This window comes from Haemaphysalis longicornis, unplaced genomic scaffold, assembly GCF_048455015.1.
Source record: "Haemaphysalis longicornis isolate Haplotype H1 unplaced genomic scaffold, Haemaphysalis longicornis Haplotype H1 scaffold_1, whole genome shotgun sequence".
Classification (NCBI taxonomy): Eukaryota; Metazoa; Arthropoda; class Arachnida; order Ixodida; family Ixodidae; genus Haemaphysalis; species Haemaphysalis longicornis.
The window spans coordinates 447231651-447255003 of NW_027526203.1; the positions used below are offsets into that span (position 1 = coordinate 447231651).

At 47.6% G+C, this 23353-nt stretch overlaps 2 protein-coding genes across 4 annotated transcripts in view; both read left to right on the forward strand.

Annotated features, from left to right (window-relative positions):
* Positions 1-6310, forward strand: part of LOC144155934 (L-seryl-tRNA(Sec) kinase-like) — a 30786-nt gene extending 24476 nt beyond the window's left edge. For both annotated transcript variants that reach the window (XM_077687656.1, XM_077687657.1), the window contains exon 5: positions 6076-6310. In XM_077687656.1, the coding sequence (XP_077543782.1) occupies positions 6076-6245 (170 nt within the window). In that variant the 3' untranslated portion in view covers positions 6246-6310. The remainder of the gene's footprint in view (positions 1-6075) is intronic.
* Positions 6311-7657: 1347 nt separating this feature from the next.
* On the forward strand, positions 7658-21471 carry LOC144155935 (docking protein 3-like). 2 transcript variants are annotated; one of them, XM_077687659.1, is made up of 4 exons: positions 7658-8050; positions 8199-8375; positions 10703-10883; positions 20806-21471. In XM_077687659.1, the coding sequence occupies exons 1-4, from the start codon at positions 7985-7987 to the stop codon at positions 21285-21287; spliced, it is 906 nt and encodes a 301-aa protein (XP_077543785.1). In that variant the 5' UTR covers positions 7658-7984; the 3' UTR covers positions 21288-21471. The 2 variants fall into 2 exon arrangements, with proteins under 2 accessions (XP_077543785.1, XP_077543784.1); XM_077687658.1 differs by having other exon boundaries at positions 7675-8050; positions 8196-8375.
* The last annotated feature ends 1882 nt before the right edge of the window (positions 21472-23353 follow it).

Consider the following 23353-nt stretch of genomic DNA (forward strand, 5'->3'; position numbering starts at 1 on the left):
TGGGGGCAAATGAGAAGCACGCAAAAAGGTGAGTCTCGCATGCTTGAAAGACTGAATATTTCTGTAGAAGGTAGGGTTGGGGTGGTGGGGGAAGGGGGGGAGAGGATGACTGTGGTTGTCACAAGGGAGCCAGAGGCGACTTTGTATAGAAGGCACTTGACTCTAAGGATTGCATTTGATTGGATTTTACTCTAGTGTGGATTGCACTTGAAGAATGCATGCGACGTAGTTGTAGGAGTCTTTAAATGCCAGGCTACATGTTACAACATAAGGAAGATCTCAAGAATTGGAACTCGTACTTCCAGAAACATAGCAACTATAGTCTAAGAAAGTCAAGCGCGCACACTTCCCTTATGTGTAGCAAAACGAAGTTTTCAACTACCGTGGCATAAAAAAAGGAATAGTGATGATCAGTGCATGCGTTCCCTGCCATCAGTCCTTACGCATGTGGCGTACAATAATGGATGATGTGATCTACAAGCAGAACGGCCTGTGTGTACCCGTTATGGAAACTCTAAATACCTATCATGGCCGGTCTGGATGCACTCGCGAGCGCGTCCGTGTACCTATAGGTACACGGCGCGACCGGCCGTGTACCTATATGGCTAGCAACTTTAGCTAGACAGGTGCTTCAGTGAAATCTCGATATAACGAACTTCAGGGTACTGCGGAAAATTGCTCGTTATTCTGAAAGGTTGTTGCAGCGAAACAAAAAATATTTCAATGCCTAAAATGACCTACCTATAGGGCAGTGCATCCTTGAAGTCATCTTTCACAAAAAATGCACAAGTGATCATGAAACAATGCACGTTTATTTAAAGTAGTTGGCAATTTTCTTCTGGTGCGTGCAGCACAGGCTTCCTAGCACGAAGGACTTGCACTCTTCCACATTCCTGTGGACTGACTCAGTGGCCGTGCGGTTTTTCCCCGGAAATCTGCGGAGATTTCGTATGGTGTCCAGCACATCCGCAGTCTTCGAGTGCTGCCGCTGCACTCTCGGAGACATCGTCGTTCATGCCGTCCTCGCTGCCCTTCATCCTGAACGCTCACGCTCTGGCGAGGTCCTTTGCTGTCAGCTCCGCTGATGTTTGTGAAGATCCATCACGCCATCCGAGCAGCGGCGGAACGTAGAGAAACTTCGGGTGGGGCACGAATAGCGCGGCAGCAGCTTTCTGGATGGAGGAGGCCGCCCATGCTTCTTCTTCTTTTTTTTTTTTTTTCCGTCTCACCTTTTTTTTTCTCTCTCTCGCATTGGCTTGCGGATTTCGCGGAGCAAGTTGCAGGCTTCCTCTTCTGCGCCGCGCTTTGCCGTGTCGTCTGCTGGTATACGGCTCCGGTTGCCGCTATTGTTTCCGTGAAATCTAAGAATCTCCGGCCTTGAAAATGTGAGTTCATAGTACCGAGGCACTGTTAACGTGGCACTTAACTAAATAAAATGATCGTTATTTTGAAAAGTTGGCTATTCTGAAGTACGTAGTAGTGAAATAATTTTACATTAAAACTATTAGCAGTCGGCGTGGGATTTCTTAAATGCTCGCTAATCTGAAAAGTTCGTTAATGTGGTGCTTGTTGTACCGAGATTTGACTGTATACAGCAGTATACAATTTCGATAGGGTGACGATTGTTTGTGGCGTCAAACATTAACTTTGGAACTGCCATTTTTCTACTGTATTCTGTCTAATTTCATGTCAACTGATATTTTGCTTTTTGTACAAAAGAATCAGATATATGTATTAAAGATGTAGCTATAACACTATTTACTGTCTGAGCACCCCGCGAGGAGCATGGCTGACAGGGCACCATTATCGCACTGCAAACTCCAGTATCGATATGATCCAAGGTGTTTCTACTTCTAACCAAAGTAAATCTAGTAGTCAACATGTTGGGAGAGTTTTACAAAATTGAAACAGTGCTTTTTTAAAAATATGGGGCTGACCCTAAGAGTTTTGTAATTTTTCCCCTCGTCAATGGACTTGGGCGCATATTGGTTGTTACGGTGCCAGCGTGGACATTCAAAATGCCATTTTTCTGTTCCCTTCTCACTTATTGTATCCTTACAGAGAGAATTTCTCTTGTGTACAAAACATACATAGTCTATACACATCTGAGGGAAGTCGCTATCACTAGAGTACGTCGTGAAGAGCCGGGCGGATAGGGCTCTTTTCTCGCGCTGTACGCACTCCAGGAACAAAATCATGCAACATGTTTTTAATGATTATGCAAGTACATGTAAAGACCTACATATGGGGAGGATTTGAGAAAAATTGAAGATGTGTTTTATTTTATATATTGGCTCCTGAAATTTGTTTCTCATTTTTTTTTTCAAACTTGCATGCCCGTCACATCTTAACCGTACATTACACAAATATAATATTCCGTGTGTTTGCTTAAAACTATCAGGAGCGCATGTGAGTAAAATTTGAAAGTTGTAATTTAAAGGAGCACTGACACGAAAATTTTATGTTACAATTTTGTTGCTTTTATCGATGCTTAATGGTCTGGCGAACCTAAAACAGCACTTCAAATACTTCAGCGCGTGATAGTTAATTACATTGAACGGCCTGAAAATCGTTTGTTTCAAATTCCGGTACTTTCATCCCGAACAGCGCATATGACAGAATCCTGGCCTGACCTCACCGCTTTGTGCGGACGTCAACGGCGCCCGCTTGAGAGGGTGTTGCGCCCGCTCGCCGCTCGTGGGGCCGCGCGCGTGAAGTGACGTCACGAGTTTTTGACGAGCGCTGTCGCATCACTTCTTTTGGCTTCACGGGGTGATGTCACGCTGATGTCCATTTGCTGAGTGCCGCTCCGCGCGCTGCTCCGTCGGCGCGATAAATGAGGTCCAATTGAACTATGTTCTTCGTGTCGCAGGCCGCTCATATTTCAGCCAGGGTATTCTGTTGAGTGAAGGAAGCGAACTGTGCAATAATATTAATGCCGAAAATTGGTGCTAGTGCTCCTTTGAGTACTTTTTGTAATAATTAGGCTCAAAGTTGACTAAAATTGCGCTGTGAGCCGAATTCGACATTTTATTGCGAAAAATGTCTACCTTTGACAGCAGCGAAACTTTTTTAAATAAATGTACACCAGGCGTAAATTGAGCATAAAATTTACAGAGAATAGCCCCTCCTAAATATTTTCGTAGCTAGATTTCGCTAAAGTTGGCCGAGGCACATGGGCATGTAGCGGCGGGGGTCCATCTTGTCGCATTCCAAAATTTTTTACAGTTAGACAAAATTTTTCCTGGGAAAAACATTGCTGGATCACAACAATGGAATAATCAGGGAATGATATAAAAAATTTTCAAGCAAATTGACGAGGTTGACCAGCCACACCTTGTTCAATCTTATCTGAAATCACCCACTTGTATTGACTGAAGAGATTACCTATGTATGCATGTGGGGGCACATAATTTTTTCTGTTCTTGTTGTTCCTCTTCACAATGTTTATCTTCCCGTTCACGATGGTACATATGCTGCTCTGACGCACAACAAACTTTCAGTTGAAGTCAGCACTGTGGTGGTGTTCCCCTTGTTCTTTCAACCTTGTCATTTGCACCGTTTTGTATTCTCTGTCATGTTTCACTAACGAGCCCAAGCTTTCATGTTATTTTCACGGCACACAAGATTTTAATGTTTTACAGCCATTTGCTTTGTAGTTCGAAGCAGCAAACGGTGTAATAAATATTGTACAACAAAACAGGGTCTATTCTTTGTGCTCTGTGCACTGGAAAACTGTGCTCTTACACTGTTGCAAAAGCAGAATACATGTTGAGAAACCTGGTTGCGATAGGTGTGCTGCGTGAGAGTACCACACTCTAAGGGAACCTCCCTAAGCTGTGAATTATTTTTTTGAATGTGCATACATTTGTAAGCAGCTTCCAAATGGCAAACTTAAGTGCTGAGGTGCTACCACATATTTTATAAAAAAACTCACCGAATAAATAGTTTGTTGTTACAATTGATAGCGTATAGAGGATGGTTGCATTGATGGGAGTGCTTCGTCAGATGGCCCCAAGCAGAAACGCTGCTCCATGATCTGACAAGTGGCCCTCTAAATTGCACAAAATTGGGAAATAGGGGGCGAATATTCCCTTGAAGACTGGCATCCCTGGATGCCTGTTGAACCAAATAAAACAAAACACAAGTGAGCTACAATGCTTTTTTTTTTTTTTTTTTTTTTTTTAACTGTGTGCATAGATGCATTGGGATATTTGATACGCACATCCTCCGGCTCCTTCCTTATCTGAGCCGATTGATTCATGATTGGATGAAGCTTTCTGCGCCGAGAGGGGGAATTCTCAGTGTGCTAGCAGTGGGTATTGCTGCCTAGAAGCCGTTGGGTGAATGTCTTGTCTGAAACACTGCATGTTTTGTGTATCTGCTGTTATATTTGAAAGCGGGCAGATTATCGCAACAATGCGGTTGATAGTTGGTGCCTGTCATCTCACTTTGATGGCCTATTTGTGCACTAGTTCTCATCCTCCTTGTAGTTTCTGTAATACGTCCCATAGTATTTGCTAGTTACCACCTTGGGTGGTGCCAGTGATATTTTCACCTGCAAATGACATGTTCACATTTTTTGGCATCTGCTCCAAAAACTGCCCATGCATCTCTGAACTAGCATTTTGCCTGCTCCAATACCTACGCACTCCAAAATTGGAAATGCCACTTCCATAACTTCTGTTGTCATTTTTCTGCAACTGCGCTCTAAGTTACAAGGTACGCAAAGTTAGGGAGCACACACGGAAAAACGGGTACATCGCTTTAAAGGGGCCATGGAGACAAAATACAAGTTTGTTTTATTTGAAATATTTGGTGTTTTATAGTGCCCCCAGCACTCGTCCAGCAGCAAATGATGCTTTATTCACTGAGAAATTAATTTAAGTTAAAATTTTGATGCTCCCACCAAACCATGTTCGTGACGTCTGCGATGATGTAACAAGGACAGGTCTTCAAGTGAACACTGGTGCACTGTTTGGCTCTTTAGCGAATTGCGGAGCCTTGTTTACTGTCAGTCCTCCTAGATGGTGCCACCATGCTGTGCCGGACTGCTGTCCGCCTTTGCTTTGGTTTTCATTGTATTTGCAACTGGCTTGTTTTTGTTATGGTGGAAAGTAATCGTTTCGAGAAACATGGAGTATGCTTGACAAACAGGGTCACGTAAGACAACGTCGCTTACACCAATCGGCCAGTGTGGTGTGAGACAACCCCAAAGTGCCAGACTGCTGTGCAGCTAAAACAAGCATAGTGCGCCCAGTACCAACAGCAGTATGCACTGGTACTTCTATGTTTACGTGTACTTTCGTGACTTCCATTGTTTATCCCACCATTCTTACTGCTATAAAATGAATATGCATTACATTTAAGTGAAAATAGCCTCTTTAAGCCCTGCCTACCTTGCGTGTGATTTTGCTGGCCTCAGCCAATTGCACGGCTGTGCATACGACGTCACAGGTTCTAGAGTGGGAAATGAGCTGTGAGTTGCTTGGCCATTTCTTGTTTTTCTAATTATGTAGCTTATTTGAGCGAAGTTTACGTTAAAACTGGTGTCAGTATGATTCTAACAAGGCAATCTTTCAAATGAAGCAAACTTGTGTTTTGTCTGCATGGCCTCTTTCACCATAGCTAAACAATTATACAAAACCAACTAGCCAAAATCCTTACCTCACTGCTGTTGTCACCTTTCTGTGAAATATGGGAAAAAAATTCTACCTCAATGTGAAGATCTCTGAGGAGGCAACAGGGCACAAAACAAGAATGGGGGAAGGCAGAAGGACAGAGAAGGTGTTCGTGTTCTTGAATTCCCATACAATCTCTTGCCTTGTTTCTGCTCTCTTACCTTCTAGGTCAAGCACTGACTTTTCCAGCAGTATGCTGGTTCAGTAAAGCCTCATTAACTGATTACACCTTTGCAAATTAAATACTTAATTAGAAAAATCCTGCCATCAATTTCTCTTCCTTCTTTGTGTCTGTAATTTTTCCTACCATGCCAAATATATCGTGGCAAGGTTTCACTTTGTCCCAGCCTCTTGTTTGTGCAGAGAGCCTAATTGTTGGGTGTTCTTTCCCCAGAAAAATCTTGCAAGGCAGAACTTCAAGCGTGGTGCGTGCAAGTCCAAAAAGCTCGCCAAAATGTCCTGGCCTATTTAAGAGCACTGCATTTTGACCATGAAAGCAAGCAGCTAAGCATGGAAAGCCTCATGCGTGAACAGCTTGGTGGCAGCCATGGAAGCACCAACTGACAGGACCAACATCCTCCCTGCTTCTTTGTATGTAGTGCAAATAAAGGTGCACACATCTCTGTCAACTCTTACTGCAGAATCAACGGAGAACCTTGAATGGCCCTCTGTGAATGCTGTACGACTCTTGTTCTGTGCTGCGAGTATTGTGAGTTGCTTGGCCTGCTGTGAAGGCTCTTGTGGAGGCAGATATAAAAAGGTCAGTAAAAATGGGTTCGTGAAAGCATTAATCATCATATTTAGCGGATAGAAATGTTTGAATTTTTTACACGGGAAAGAGAAAAAGGCAGTGCAGAAAATTTTAGAGCGTGTTAAAGGGGCCTAGAAGGCAAAATGTGACCTTGTTCAGTTTGAAACAACTAGCCTTCGGTAACCCACTCAGCACCATTCCAGCCGCAAAAGTTGTTTTAGTCGGAAAAGTGCGAGAATTATTAAAGAACTTTCAAAATTCACATTACGCGACAACAGCAGTGACGCAATAGAGGAAACGCTACAACCATAGGTATCAGTGGGTTAGCTGCATGTTTGCATTCAAGCGACGCAATCAAATGGTACTAGAATTTTAACTACAATCGCCCAATCATGTTCCTTGGCAGTGGCTTTGGTCGGCAGCTGCCAATCACAAACAAGATGCTATTGCATCAGAGACCTTGCCAGTAAGTGGCTGGTGAATTTCCACTACTTCATCTAGCTGTTTCACTTAATGTCTAGCTTGATTTTTGGAGGCGTGCACATTGCAGTTGGTGTAATTTTTGTTGGGACAAAGCAGTCGTTCTGATTGACCAAATGTGAATTTTCTCTTCATGGCCCCTTAGGCCAATCTGGAACCTGCCACTGCTACGTCTCGTTTCTTTGGTGTCGCTTTATCGCATTAAACCCTAAACTCGCAGAGATAATCTTAAATGAGTTATATAAAATCTTGTGATAGTGATCACTGAGCATGCAGCAACTGAAAACTTGTTTGCTTGCTACGCACTCGCAGCGCCGGAGTGAAAGCTCTTTTTAGGCAGAATAGAAAAGCTTTGAGGGAATACATTCCCCCAATCAATTGCTAATGTGGTAATTACAAGTACCAGATAGCGTTTTCCCTATTGTGTGAGTTTGGCGAAAATACAGGGATTGAGTTTTGATTGATTGTGGGGTTTAACGTGCCGACGCAACGCAGGCGATGAGGCGTGCTGTAGTGGAGGGCTCCGGATTAATTTTGACCACCTGGGGATCTTTATCGTGCGGCGAAATCTCGTACACACGGGCGTTTTTGCTTTTCGCCTCCATCAGAAAAGCGGCCGCCGCGGCCGGGAATCGAACCCGCGACCTCGTGCTCAGCAGCGCAACGCCGGGGATTGAGTTTTAATCTTTTAAAGCGTTGGCACCTACGGCGGCCTGATCGCAACGTGTACGCACAGAACTGTACCGCAGTGGCAAGCTGCAAAGCTTAGGAGGCGATGGCTTAGCATATATGCCACCCAAGTCGCCAGGGCCGCCCGTGCCACGCTAGCGCCCGCCAGACTTGTTGCGGTGAGCGGGGGCGTGCAAGCGCGGCACAAAGAAATGCGGCGGCGGCGGCGGCGGCGGCGGGCGAATTTCCGAGGCACTTCCGCGATCAGGGCCACCGATGATGCCGGTCGAGCGGGCGCCGCTGCTGCAACGTGCCCCGTTCCGTGACGTTTTCATATCCGGAGGGTGTTTCCCCGCGCGGTAGCCGACGCTGCGGGCGAGGCGCCGTACTACACGATGGTGACATGGACATCGAAGAACCCGCGAAAACTGGCTACCTACAAGTGCTGCACCAAGTATTCTTCCTCAAGGTAATACACGCTCGGCGAACTTGATTCCCCTGTTTCGCTGCATAAATGTAGCTAGGCCGCCCCGCAGTGGTCGTCGTGCCCGGCGCCCGGCGAGCGAGCACGGCGACCAGTTTCGGCCGCCGTGCAGTTTTGGCGTGTTTTGCAGAAGTCGTGGCTGCACAAGTACTGCGCCCTGTTCAACAACAGTCGGCACGGCGTCAAGCGGCTGGAGCTGTACGACTCGGAAGAGCACTACTCCCGCCATGCCCTGCAAAAGTGTATCACCTTGGAGGACTGCATTAAGGTCTTGCCTGCCTTGCAAAAGCAGCAGCCCAATGTTTTCGAGGTGAGCGAGTTCGGTCAGCTGCGCCGGGAGCCAGAACGAGCCGTCCCAACCACGCAGTAGACGGGGTTTTTCGAACGTCGGTGCGCGCTTCGATAGCCGTTTCTTTCGCGGATGTGCAACACGGCAACACCCTGTACTGCAGCGGTGCGCCTCGTGACTTCGGCGCGCGAAGTCAAAAATATTTGATCTGAAATTTGATTGCGCATCGATGTTGTATCATTAATTCGTAGCAGACGACAGCTCGTCCCCTACTCCCCCTCTTTTATTATTATTTGAGCTCGATACTGTAAAGAACTTTAGGTTTACAGTTAAGCTCGAAACAGAGGCTAATTGATTTACCGTACTGTTTAGAATAGCCCAAAATTAAAAGAAAAAAATTCTCGGCTTATTTTTTTCCATTCTTCCTCCATAGAAAACTGCCGCGGACTGCCGGGTCATGACAGATAGCCATTGCTACCTCTGCTCCGCAAGCACATGAACAAAAATTTGAAGTTTCTGCTGTTGATGGCAATCGAAAACTCTAGTGGAGCGGCCCTTGTGCAAGCAAATAGAGAACTTCCTGTTTCTGCTGAGAGAGAGAGAGAGAGAGAGAGAGAGAGAGAGAGAGCTCTTTATTAGATGAAAGCAGACAGGTTTGCCGGCATGTTCCCGCCTACATGCTTCTCTGCGGGGGGGGGGGGGGAGAAGGGAGTAAAGGCCCTAAAAGAGGGGAAAAAAGAAGAGATTAAAAGAAAAAGTGAACACGGAGCTTTGCGTGGTGACGTAAAAGTCCACACGATCTCACAGGCAAAGTTTTAAATTGTCTCTGCGACGCCGATTCCGTGTAAATAGTCAAATAAAGCAACCAACAATTTTCTCTGGGACGATGGAGAGGGCCAGGGTCCACGGAGACCTTTCAAAGATATAGGCGCGTTGTTGAGGCACTCAACCTTTTCTGCGAGGTGGTTTCTTTCTTGGATGTATGCCGGACACTCTAGAAGGACGTGCTCTACTGTTTCGGGCAATCCACAATTATCGCAATAGGGATTTGCAGTTAGACCGAGGCGAAGGCGGTAAGATTTCGTAAACGCTGCGTTGAGACGCAACCGGTGGTAAAGAGTTTCAATCTTACGTGGAGTCCGCTCTGGTAGCCTCTGAAAAACTACACGCGTGCGGACACAGCGCTTTGCAGAAATGCAGAAGCGACAGCGCCGCGTGTTTTATAGAAAAAAAGTCACTACACCAAATGTTGGAGTCACTCTTGCCTGGAAGGGGCCATAAAGACAAAATAGAGTTTGGCTCATTCGTAAGACTTCCCATTTCAACGAAAACTTGCTAGAACTAAACTAGACTTTATGGTAAACATATGAAGTCGTAGCGGCGCCCCAGACACTTCATCACGCGGCCTTTGTGACGTCACAAGATGAATGCGTTTGTGCAGTTGGTGGCCGCTAACAAAAAAAAAAAAATTCATCAGACCGTTCAGTCTGTGAAGAACGAGAAGCGAAACTATGGCTCAGAGGTTTATTGTGGGGGACATACGTAGGGCTGTCCGGTTCCCGCCCGTATGGAACCCCATGCATTGATAGCAGACGGGAATTCCCCAATATTTACAACTTCCCTGCGGACTACATAAATGTGAAACGTAAATTAAACTCGGCTAATGATATCGTCTTGGCGGCTAATTGTCATATAATTTCGATAAAACTAGTTGCATAGCTGTTTTTCTATATACCATACTCCCTCTATACACGGTCATGTATTGACAGCAGACGGGATTTCTCTAACGTTTTACAACGTTGCATGCGAACTAACGTAAATGAAACTCGGCGTATTGATAGAGTCGTCTTAGCGGCCAATTTCAGCATGATTTTTCCCCAAGACACCCACATCATATTGAGGGCTACATGGCATTCGCGGAAAACTGGAGACTAAAAATAAATTTTTTTTCGTGTCGACGTGACGGGTAGACTGACGGAGTCGGCCACCGCCGGGGGGGGGGGGGGGGGAGCTGTATACAGCACTGTAAAAACATGACTTGCGTGAAAAGTAGTGGTGCCTCTGGTTCCGCTTGATCGTAGCCGGTGAATGCATTAACGCACCGATCAATCTGTTTTTTAGGATACCCCCACTACGTCACCACTGACGTCGTGCAGCGCGAGATTTGAAGGTGTTTCGATATTTCTTTCCTTTTTTTTCCCGGTTAAACCCCGTTCCATACTCTCGGGTCTCTGGAACGGGGTTGAGTGAGTTGCTAAAGGCTAGTTCGTTCAGATGAAGCGACGTTGTATTTTGTCGTCACGACCCAATGGAGGCTGTGCGTTCATTCAGGCCCGTTCGGTTCACAGGTGCACACCCGGACGCAGTACCAGCAGTTCTCAGCCGAGTCCTTCGGCGAAATGACGGACTGGGTGGAAGCGATCCGAAGTGTGACGTTCGGGCCCGTCGCTGTTCCCTTAGCTGTTCCGGCCTTGGAGTGCGCCCCAGTGGTCGAAGAGGAGAACTCGTTGTACGGCGCGTTGGATGCTCGTAAGTGTCTGCTAAGGTTTCTCCTGGACTGTGGACTCGATTGAAACGAACAAGTGAAGAGGCAGTCCAGTTATCACAGAATATTATGTGTGCTTTGCGCGAAGCGAAAGTCTGTGTGTGCGTACGCATGCATAAACCCCCGCTCCCTCTAAATTGTCACCAACTGAAGAGGTCACGGTAGTTCTCAGCCTTTGAGGAGGATTTTCTTCTTCTCAACGATATGTTTGCCTGAAGGCTGTTGTTTCCCACGCCTCCCGAAATGTGAAATTTACACGGCAATATACCACATTCTAATCTCGATTGGCGCCATCCAAGACACTACTTCCATTCTAGCGTCCGAACTCGTCGTGTACAAAATGCTTCGCTGCTTATGGGCGCGCTTTTGCGGTCACGAAATGGCGAACACAATTCCCGAAGTGCGTGACCAATTGTATTGTTTTGTGTATCAGTCCTGCGGCGAGATCTGTTGCGCGATAGCAGTTGATTGCGCATGAAATCAGCAGAAGGAACTATCAGGCGGACTTCAGTTTTTTTCAACTTTCTGTTACCGCGCACACATTGCGAAATCGTCATGTGAGTCAACCCATACAGGCGCACAACTTTCTTTTGAGTGTGTCGAGGCCAGTGGAGGAGCCAAGTAGAAGCGGGACATAAGTTCAAGACGCGGAGTGGGATTGCAAGAATAATGTTCTCGCAGAGCAAGGCCGCCCGCCGTCGCTGAGCTGCACCGCAGTGGCCCCGCAATTCTTTCCCTCCTGATTGCTAACGTCGCGGGCGTAGCGTCGACGGCGTTTCCAGCTTTCAAATGACCTACTTTGCTCGGAAGACGGACAGCGCCCGCCAGGGCAACCCCGTTTTCTGGCACCGTTTAATAATAGTAATAAAAAATAACAGTAATAATATTTCAAGTGTTATCACCGTGTTCTTTTTTGTGGGGAGAATGAGGAGGAAAAGTTCCGGTGAAATATGTGAACAAGATATGAAAGTCGATCTGTACGTGTGAATGAAAGGGGGAGACTGGGTGGCGTGACTGCAGAGCTGGAACACTTTTAGTTGCTGTTGTTTGTTCTCGTGGAAGCCAGCCTCTGTATACAGTTAACGGCGCTTTCGAAGCTGGGTTTCGCAATACCGACAGCGCTTCCAGTACTCCCACACCAGTACTGCAGCGCCAACTTACCTCTTGAAAGGGGGGTGGGGGAGGTTACAATCCTGATGAAGTGCAACGCGAACGAAAACAACAAACGTGGCCAGTCGAGCACCCGGCCAAGTGCTTGCCTGCAACGTTCGATGTTCTGTCGTCTGCGTTGTTAGCACTGCCTTAATTGCAGGCTGAGTGAGGTATGCACCGTATGCTAATCATAATTAGTGGGCACAGCTGACTACATTGGCGCCGAGCGCAGCGTGGACGAGCGACAATTTCAAGTACAGCGTGATCCCCCTATCACTGACCGTTGTCCGCATTGTTATCTTTATTTATAATGATGTGATGCGCGTGATAGCTAAATAACGTAAAAGCGAATCGCAACGCCGCGAAAACGCGACCAGCGGTAGGGAAGCAAGGTTTGAGTGATAGCGCGAGTGGTTTGTGCGCGAGGAGCGTGCAATTGGTGTTCGGTATATTGGCGAGCACCGAGTTGCGCTGCGCACGTGGGACCTGCAGGCTGAGGCGCTACCGAGTCCTCGATCGGTGACGTCTCTTGTTCGGTATATTGATTTCGCAACAACGCCCCTTTCTCCACCACGTACCGAATGTTGTTGCGCTCCGCCCATCTCGACACGGTTCGCGAGCCGAGTTTGGCTGAGTCGCGCGTTTCCGCCTCACCCTTCCGTTTTTTCTTCTTTGGAGATTTGCGCCTTTATCGGCAACTTGTTGGCGCGGGCACATGACCGGCGTCGACAGTGTATGCGGTCCAGCACAACGGATGTGCTCGGGCGGAAGTTCCGCCTTTAATCGCGCTGATTATTCCGGCTCGGCCAAAGTTCAGTTGCACCGAAGCCGCTCGTGGCGGCATGTTTCCCCCCGTTTTATCTTCTTCCTCGTTTCTTTTAAGCCGGAACAGTGGTGCAGACTGCTTGGATCGAAGAGACAGCTAAATAGCACGGAACAAAAAAAGCAAGTGCTGTGCCAAAATCGGCAAAAAAGAAAAGAAAAGAAAAGAAAAGAGTGGGGGGAGGGGGGGGGGTCCAAATGCTCCCCTCTGTTGTCCTAAATTCTGAAGTTCAGTTTAAGTATGTTTTTAGGCAATAAATAGCCAAGTCTGGTCGCGGTGTGTTAGTGCGTCCTGCTGTACTGCTGGAAACTGCTTGTTTCGTTACGCTGCCCATGATAAATTGGTATTCTGTTAATCGAAGGCGGAAAACAAGCGAGACTCATGTTTAAAAAAAAAAAAAAAAAAAAAAAACCGGCGGTCCGCTACTGCGCGCATCGGCGCATTGTAACTCAAATAAGCTGGAACAACTGAGAGGGACGTCGGCAGAGGGAGAATAGACTTTGTTGAACCAAAGATGGGGTGGGGCCCTCTTCACGGGCGGGCCTCCAGGCCCCTGGTGATCAGTAGGGTCTGGTCCTTCATGGCGGGGCTGAGCAGCCAAGTCTCCCATCGCTCAGGCGGTGCTGGTCGAGTGAGGGGGGACGGTATGAGTTTGTAGAAAGCGATGCCTTGTATCGCCCGGGGTAGATTGTGTTTTGAAGGAGAGGGTGGGGAAAGGACCCGGGTTGAATTTGCCAGTAGATGCCTTGTTCTTGCCGAGTGAGGGAGTGGTGAGGGGGGGGGGGGGGGAAACGTGCCCTACCCTCCCTGTAGCGTTTAAGTGTTTCTAGCTATAGTGGTGGGTTATAGTGATGGGTCGTTGCACAGTCTCCTCGGCCCGGTGAGTAGCTTCGCGAGCCCTCGACTTCGGAATGTGCTCCATATGAGCTCGGTTTTGGGATTTGGAGGGTCTGTCTTTTGGAGAATGGGCGTCGCCGTAAGAGACACCCATCCTTTTCTGTAGTTGCTGTATGCTTTCTGGGAGTCCGTTATGATGGTCTTATTGGTGCCGGCTTGAAAGGCCAATTCCTCGGCCTCTTCGGAGGAGGGTGTGGCACGTGTGACACGCTCGCTGTATAACTTACAACTGAACTTTGATTAGGAAAATACAGGTTATTTTAGCAAAAACGGAGGAGTTATCAACAGTTGCCCTCCCCCTATTCTCCCCTTGATAAAAATAAAAGTTGTTTTATTCGAAAGAGAAGGAGAACCGTTATTTTTCGCGATTTTAAATTGACCGTTCTAACACAATAGAAGCTCGGTTTCATGCAGGTAGAGTCAGTCGTCTTAGCGTTTAATTGTCATGTAATTTGTTTCGGGATACTTTTGATAACAAAAGAGTTAGAGCCGTTTTCCGTAATCATACTCCCTTCGTAGATGGCCATGCTTCTCTGCAGAACAGGTAATGTGGGGAAGCCAGCTTACATAGACCAAGCTTACATCCATACCTTAAAATTCGACTTCGTGCACCTCTAAACACGAATGCATTTTTTTTTAAATTTTTTGACGAGAGCTTTTCGGTCGACCGACCAGTCTATGGGGAAATGCATTAGATTTTTTACAGGACGCCATCGGTCCTTCCAGAAGGACTCTGGTCCTATAAGGGCGTTTTCGCTTTAAAAGACATTCAGTGTCCTTCCGCTCTGTGAAGAAGGATGACCAACGTGGTGCCGAGCCTCAACGTGAGCGAAAATGTGCTTTGACCGGGTCGAAGTCCAAGGAGTGCACAAAACAATACACATTTGCTTTCAATTTGCGATCGAACATACTTCCTAGTTGATTACCTGAATAAAACTTGGACGGACTAGAGTTTTATTTCAGCGGACACACATGGGCTGTCCGTTTCCCTCCGGTAATGTATTGACGGCAGACGGGAATTCCCCAAAATTTACTTCTTCGCTGTGAGGTATGCAACTCTGAAACGTAAATGAAATTTCGCGTAATGGTAGAGCCGTCTTAGCGGCAAATTGTCGTATAATTGATTTTGGGATAATTTAAATAAAACAGGAGTTGTGTTCCTTCCCTAGACGGACATCCTTCACTGTACAACACGCAATGTGGAAAAGCCAGCTTACAACTGAAGGCCAATTAAAGTCGTCTTCACATCTAAGCACAAATTCATTGCGGAGAAGACATCTCTTCAGGGGCAACATAATTGCCCTGTTGTATCAAAATATGGAGGCCCTGGTACGTTTTCTGTTAGTTGCTATAATTTTAAAGACGATAGTCTTTCTTGGGATACTTAAACGCAGAAATTTTGGTCTGAATGTCTGTCTGTCTGTCTGTCCCTATTCAGCCACCCGGCCAAAGTAAAACAGAAGCTGCGCAATAGTCTTATATGCTCACAGTCAAATCTAAACGTCTAAGTCAGGTGTCAGTGTTCGTACTTGTCAACACTGTTGAACAAGAACAAGACATTACGCAAATATAAGGAAGAAAATCAATACATCAGCGATATTTGCAGTGTTCCTTTATTAAAAAAAAAAATCATGGATGCTTGGTTTTTGCGGTAGCGACTGAAATACTACATCAACTGCAGAAAACCGTCGCCTGCTGTTGCCAGCGCTACTATAGCTCCTGGTGGCATTTAAGAAATCAAACGGCAAACGCAACGAATGGTTCCACTAGACAGGGTCCACGTTCCTCTTGGCGCGATCGGGAAGTGGGACAGCGTGGTTCTATAAACGTTGTAGTAGGGTGCCTCGATTCACGCGCGTCTCCGCCGTACGGCAGCGCTGGCATCGAGGCATCCGACTTGTAGCAGTGGAACGCGGTAAATTTAAATTGACTTGAGCAAACCTCTAGCTTGTTATTTCGGGAGTATGTATGTATGCGCTTATTGTTCTTTTGGAAGAGAGGAAGGTCCACCAGCAGGCGTAAATTGTCTCGCCTAGGGGCGGACACCGGAACGCCTGCTGGTATCGAGACCGGAGAGGAACAGCATGAAAGGTGAGCGGAAAAGAGAAGGGGGAGCGCCAGTCGAGTATCGTCTTTCGTGGACATTTGCAACGAAAGAAGCATATACGCGGCCATTTTTTTCTTACGCTGAATGTGTGGCGCAGTTTTACGGTTCTAGAGATTTGAGTGGGCGCCGCAAAATGGCGCTACGCTCGCGTGGTATTCCTGTTACAAGTCGGAGGCGGTCTGCTGGATCGTAGCCATAGACAGCTTCGCTGTAAAACTGCGTTTGACGGGCTTGGGGGTGGGGTGGCGCTTTGGCACAGGGCGCCGAATGAGGTAAGGCGCCCCCCCCCCCCCCCCCCCCCTCTGTATAGAGCTTATTACACGCTGACAAGCCCTGCTCAGGGATTCCAAACTTAAAGGTCAACTGCACTCAAATTTTTTGCAAAAATTTGATCCGAATAAGTTGTTTATGCTGTAGAGATCGCCGTGGCGAAGTTCTAAGACCGATACTCACTTAGCACAATAACTGCAAGTGTTCAAAGTAGCTCGGAGCAGGCGACGTTTGCACCTGGCGGAGAGTCGCCGAAACAGGTTCCGAATGGCCTGTGACGGAGAAGAGGAACTTGTCCCGTGAAGCTCGCGCTTCTTTGGCGATTGGCACGGCGCGCTGCCTTGCGCAGGGATGCCTTCGCTGAGGATTTCTCTGCTATACCACTACGCTGTACCGCCATCAGCATAACATGTTTCAAAACTAACCGCCTTGTAGCAATATCCGCAATTTTTCGAGCAATAAAACATGTCAGAAGCCAACAAACTACGCGCGCATTCGATGGTTCTGGAGTTAACAAAGCTTTTTTACTTAAAAATATTATTTTTACTTATAAAAATAGCGCGAAGCGCGCATTGATCTCTCCATTGGCCATTTCTATTGCATGTGCCACACAAAGAAAATTATAAATCCTTGACCACTTGCACTCCCGCGGGAAGTATTTGCTGTATCTGGGCTGGCCGCACGCCATCTCCAGCCCTTAGACACCTCCAAAAGTTGGACGACCTAACTTGAGTTATTCTACGCGCCGGTATACACATTTCGTGATACTTTTTTCTCCTTCGCTAAGGGAACTAAAGCCAGCCTTGCTCATGTTAACGAATATATCCGCACAAAGATCGGCCGTCGTCTTCGCGAAGTGCGAAAGCCAACGAAACTGCTCCTGTGCTAAATGATAAATTAGATTATTTTTTCGTTCGAATAATAGAGTACTTACTTTTGTAGTGTGCTAGATTTATATTTACCTGAAATTAAAATGTTATCAACTGCACATGTCCCTGGTGAAAGTGCCAAATTGTGGCAGATAGGTAACTTTTTCGCGTTTCAGTGGCTCATATCTTTGGAAGCCTCGATGTGCAGTGAGGTGAAAGTTACTGAACAAATATTTACGAAGCTGTCTGCACCTAAATGCACAGCAAAAACAATTTATGATTGATCGCCACCCGTGCGCGGTTCGGTAAGCGGCTTTGTAAATCTGGACCTGCTTTTTTTTTATTCGCTATGCCAAGGATTGCTACTCCGGTAGGTATTCTAAGGCCGTGTTCTAAGGTATTCTAAGGCCACCGACGCAAAAGCTGTATCGTGGTCTCTTGACGTAACAAAATGGCGTGTCACGCAGTTCGGTTGGCTGAGGCGTGAAATGACGTCATTCTTTAAAGTTATTACGACAGTTGCGGCAACAGTATGAATCCGGCCTAAGGCAACAATAACTGCCGACAGTCTACTTCGTCCCGGTTGATAGCACCGCGAAGTCGGAATTGCGCCCGAGGCCGGGTTCAGACTTGCCGCAACAGTCGTAATAACTTTAAAGAATGACGTCGTGTCACGTCTCAGCCAACCGAACTGCGTGACACGCCGTTTTTTTACGTCCGTAGATTACGATATGGCTTTTTGCGTCGGCAGTCTGAACATAGCCTTACTTTATCAGCCTTGGCAACATGTTTTAATGGAAGTTCTGCGGGAATAACAGCGCGAAACGCGACGCTACCACGCGCATTTGGAGGTTGCTGCGAGCGGCCGCCGGCACGGGCACTCCCGTTCCGTTTTGTCACACGCGTCCGGCCTACGGTAACGGCCGCCTTTTCTTCCAGTCTTTTCTTCTTCCAGTATACGCCTCGAGCGCGGCCTGTAGGGGCGCCACTGAAATCCCCCTAGCGGCCCGTTTCGAAAGCAGGCGCGGGAGTCCCCGGCCCGCTCCCCCCTGTCGCCGTTGCTTTTGGGGCTTGTTCAAGACAGCGATTTACCGTTTCTCCGCGTTCGAAATACCGAATAACGTAGAGCAGGCACTCTGTTTGCAAGCGTGGTATGTTCACGAGAGTATAAACGTTTATGACGCGATCTTAGTGAGATCTATATGAGCGCCGGGCGTGTGTCACAGGCCGGCGTCCCGAAGCCAGCATTTGCATGCAGCTGATTGCAATTCCGCTGCCCTGAAATTTAGTGACAGTGTCTTAGTAAGCAGTGTTTCCTCCGATGGTCATGTTGCGGCCATACACACTATGATGTAAATTGACTTTGTGCACTTACAAAATCCAGCGGAGCACTCATACCTGACAGCACGCAAGTTACGCCTGCCAATATCACATATCAGATATTGATCAGTACCATGAACAAGCCAATGCGGCATAAATTTCACAAACATTGTACCAAAGAAGTACGATGGATAATGCAAAATTACACTCCGGAGTCAGCACACGACGACAAATTTAATGCTGGGTCGTCTTGTCCCGAGGTGAGCGCTCGCAAAGATTCATTTGTTACATTTATCCTCCACGAGAAGCGCGAAGATGGGCTTATAGAGTAATCCGTGTCTGTGACCGAACTCTTCTGCAAAACATCGTCATATGACACAGGGAGACTGCAGAATCTAGCATAAACCGAAATCAGAGACCCTCATCAGATACGACACTCTTCCAACGAGCCCGTGAGTATGAGATTTCGGCGCGCGTTAAGGATCTCCAGGTGGTCAAAATTAATCCGGAGCCCTCCACTACGGCGTGCCTCATCGTCTCCGTTGCGTCGGCCCGATAAACCCTGCAATCAATCAATCAACTCTTCCAACGACACCTCGTATCGCTTGTGAACTGCCTACCCTGTATTCTTCAAAAAATGAGTCCGCTGAGTGATCAGCCATTTTTCAAGGCGCAAAACAAACGAAAAGTGAACACGCAGCTTGTGTGTGTGATTACTAAAACGTTCATTCGTCGATTTCGCTCCGCATTTGTAAACAACGATAGTTGAGCGTCCTCCTCCTCATACCCCCCCCCCCTCCCCAATGTCTAGCGAAATATCAGTGCATTTCGCATCTAGTTGGTCTGGTGAATAATACTAATACCTTGCTCAAACAAACGTCTTTAGCATTTCAGAAGCTGCACTCTGTTTTTTTTTTTTTTTTCATTCCCGTACGACTATTCTATTTATTCCTTACTTGAAGACCATTCATTTTCCCGTGGTTTCATTAACATATATACCTTGGTTCTTACTATAAGGCATGAGTGGGCACATATCTGACAATGCACAGCCTTTGAGTGTACTTAACATTTTCGCATGGCTTATATTCCCATAAAAGGCACAAGTTTTTGTCAGCTATTGAGTTATCACGTCCCCGAAACATATTTTTCTACGACGTACATATTCGAAGCAAAGCCGCATTTGTTGTCGGCGCTGCAAAACGAACCAACCTGTTAGAGTGCCAATATCAGGTCTAAACGAGGCGACAATAAATAGAATTCACTTGTGCTGACGTGTTCGAAGGTGACAGCGGTGATATGCTGCTGCCATCGCCGACGCCCGCAAGAGCGGCCAAGAAGCGCGCAGAACCGCCTCCCCGGGTAGCTCTTGTTGGCGTTAGAGCGGTCTACCAAGTTGCAGCTGTTTTTTTAAGTGCCCTAAACGTGCAGTTAGCTTACAGACGTCACCATAACAAGTTGTTTAGAGCGGAGAGGCAAAGAGAAGCGAAAGAGAACCAAAACACTGCATGACCACCTATCAGCCACGCAGCGCTAATCCCGCAAACGCCGCGGAGAAGCGGCGGCAGGCGGCGCAGCGATCGCGAATCTCGAGGCCTATAGGCAAAAAGTTGACGCATGGCAAGTTAACCTGCCCCAGTTCGTTCACAGTTACAGAAACAGCAGATTGGGAACGAAACACCGCGTTTATTTTGTATTTGTAGAGATAACGCACAACAATGCAATAAAAAGCTGGAATCATTAGACAACGCACAAAAAATAGTGCTGTCGAGAAAATCGCTGTGAAAGGAAAGCAGTTAAAGGACTCAGAAATATTAAAGAAGACGCAGTATCGTAAGTGCAGTATATTAACATATACGCGTTTTAACTGGGAGTATGAATTTCGAACCAAGCAATAATAATAAAAAATAGCGATAAAATGAGGAAAAGAAAACGATTTTTAAAATAGTGGAACTTGGGAAAAAAAGGCTTCTGAAGTCAACCTTACCGTGGCCATAATTTCTATGCTTATTGAATAAAGGCAATCAATTAACCAATTCACGGGGGACCCAGTAAAAGAAAAAAATCTTGAGCCATCCTCTCTGTGAAGTTTAATAACCAGCGAAATTGGAGTCCGGACTAGATACCCAGCCTCCCCATTACGACGACAGACGAGAAGTGCAATGAAAATTGGAGAGTGGCAATTCGTCTAGACGACGGGACGGCCGCCCCGAGGAACCGGAGGAAAGCGGAACGCAGGCAGAGAGGGCGGGGCGAGCGTAGACATCCATGGCCGACGTGGATCGCACAGCGGCAAACTTTTGGGAAACCTTTAGCATCTACTTGCGAGTCTACTGGTGGTGAAAACAGCGCCTATTAATACCTGATCTACTCAAAATGCAGACGTACAAGCTTTTGCATCAAATTCTGGACCCGAGTTTTTGCACCTGCAGACCAGACATGCACGGAATAACCCTAGCTTGCCCTCGCAGCGCACGTGTTCCGGGTGCAGGCGCTGCCGACCGAGGCTGGCGAGAGGTGCGGCATGCGGGGCTCCTTCTTCCTGCTCGTGGGTCCCCGCGGAGTGACCGTGGCGGCCCGTGGGGCCACCCCGGGCGCCCTAGGGCCCGCGCTGCTGTGGTGGCCGTACTGGAGCATCCGGCGGTACGGGCTGCTGTCCGGCGCCTTCTCGCTCGAGGCCGGGCGCAAGGCGGCATCCGGAGAGGGCCTCTTCAGCTGGCACGCCGCCGACGCCCCGGACATCTTCCGCGCCGTGGCCTCGTACGTGCGCGCCTCGCAAGACGGCTCACTGCTCGTCGACCAGATGGAGCAGCACTGCTACGAGAACGTGCCCCTGCAGCCCGACGTCGTGCAGCAGGCCGACCACGAGCCGGTGCAGCACGTGCGCCGGAACGGCGCCGAATACGCCGTGGTGCGCAAGTCCGCCACCAGGCCGCTGTCTGAGCCGCACTGAAGACGGACCCTGAATCGGGGCCTTTCGGTGGACGCGCTTGTTTTGTGCTTCAAAAAAGGCGTAGTGAAGCCTGCTCACACACTCGTACTCAGGTTCGGTCGAAGGTCAACTGAGCAGCGCTGGCCGTCGTCTTCTCTTGCGCATGTCTCGTTATCCTTGTCGAATAAACGATGTACAAACCGCTCCTCGGCTCCAAACTCTGTCAAGGGGCCAGCGAACCACATAAAGCGCCTCTGTGACACGTGGGCTCACCCTCTTGCGGTACAGATGCCGGGCCCTTATCGAAACATCGGCGAGCAAAGGTTTGAATCGTTAGCAACGATGGGGGTCGGCTCCGAACGAATTGGTTGCGAAAATAATAACTCCATGCTTTAAACGCCCGCTATCCTGCTGAAGTACGACAATCAAGTAGGCGCGAACTGGGCGGTGAGACGCATCTTAATGGATTGCTACAGATTCTTTCAACAAGCACCGGAATCTCGGACAAACGGAAGTTTGTAAATCTAGCTATTATAAGAGACGCGAATCGGTTTAGCGATTGTACACTCAGCATTCCATGCGGGAGGCGTATCATAGGAAGCAACTTTATTGTCCAAATGAAATGGAGTGCGTTACTTTAAAGGGACAGACAATCGATTTTTGTCGAGTATATTTTCACTATTCCAAATGAAAGGGCATCCATTAAAACACCTCAACGCGACACGGTTTTGCTGATAACGCCCTAGAACTTTTCAAATAAAAATTTTTAGATCTACGAGCGGTACGTATCGTTCCAAAAAATAATGCTGGCAACAATGACACAGTAGCGCGGCAACATATTTTTGTCTGTATGCGAGATGAAAAGCGATATATAAAAACTTGTCCCCGGCTAAAAAAACTAAATTGCAGGCTTTCTTATTTCTTTATGTGTTTTTTTAATCGCCCGTCTATTTTACACAACGGCGCCATCTGTTGTGGTGGACGATAGGTAGAATGTTGGCTTCATGTTGTTATAGTGAACTATTCTAGTTCACTATAATGTTGTGGAGGTCGGGCGGCCGCTTTTTCCACTACCCAAGTATTCTAGTTCACTATAATGTTGTGGAAGTCGGCAGCTCGATTCTCCCCGGGCGCGTCCTTTGCGTGCGTGCGCGCGTGTGCGCGTGTGCGTGTGTGTGTGTGTGTGTCGTGCGTGCGTGCGTGCGTGCGTGCGTGCGTGCGCACGCAGAGCACTGAGCACTCTAGGGGCTCACCTCGTAGCTCGCTCGCTGGACCCAAGTACAGAGCCACACGGCGTTCCGTCGTCGCGGCGTTACCGAGAGGCTTCGAAAGCCAAGCGGTTATAAGCGTTCGAAACTCGTGAACCGTTGGCGCTTGTCATACATCTCCCCATTGTTTAGCGCAAAGAAACTGTAGGTACATTTGAGGCAAAATATACGTAATTAACCGACTTTTTCGAGAATTTTTTGCCGCAAGGGACATTCAGCCAGATCTGTAGTTCTTGTAGGCAGCTTGTGAGCTCGTGATGATCTTGGTTATGTTAGGTTGCAAGAGTGCGAGGGCTATCGCCACTTGTGCTTCTTACGAAGACGGAGCCTGGTGACCGCGACGCGTGTTTCCATACGCTTCGCTGCGCAGAGCACTCACGTGACATTTCTAATCACTATTATTAACAAAACAACTCGTAGATTTGTGTTTAAAAAAAAAAAATTAAATTTAGAAAAAAAAAAGGAAAGCAATGAAAAAAAAAAACTAAGCGATAGACCTGGTAGGGCTCAAACTCTAGCCGTCATCTCCAGTACTCAGTACTCTATACATCGAAGCCACAGAGCCCGAACATTAGCAGGCTTTAGCAGGCGCTCAAAAGAATAGCGCGCGCAGTGACTTTACACATGTCATGTGGGTGTTCTGTGCAGCGAAGCGTTTGGAAACACGCGACCGTTGCCCTTGTGGAGTGTTTGGGTAGAGAGGTGTCTGTGTATGCAGGGCCGGATTAGGAAACTTTGGGGCCCGGGGCTACTGCGTCCTTGGGGCCCTAATGATGATGATGATAACGATGATGATAATGATTCCGCTTTCATATGCGA

Coding starts and splice junctions, on each gene's coding strand:
- LOC144155935 (XM_077687658.1), top strand. CDS start 7,985: ATGGACATCGAAGAACCCGCGAAAACTGGCTACCTACAAGTGCTGCAC. Junction 8,051..8,195: donor ACCAAGTATTCTTCCTCAAG/GTAATACACGCT, acceptor CGTGTTTTGCAG/AAGTCGTGGCTGCACAAGTA. Junction 8,376..10,702: donor AGCAGCCCAATGTTTTCGAG/GTGAGCGAGTTC, acceptor TTCGGTTCACAG/GTGCACACCCGGACGCAGTA.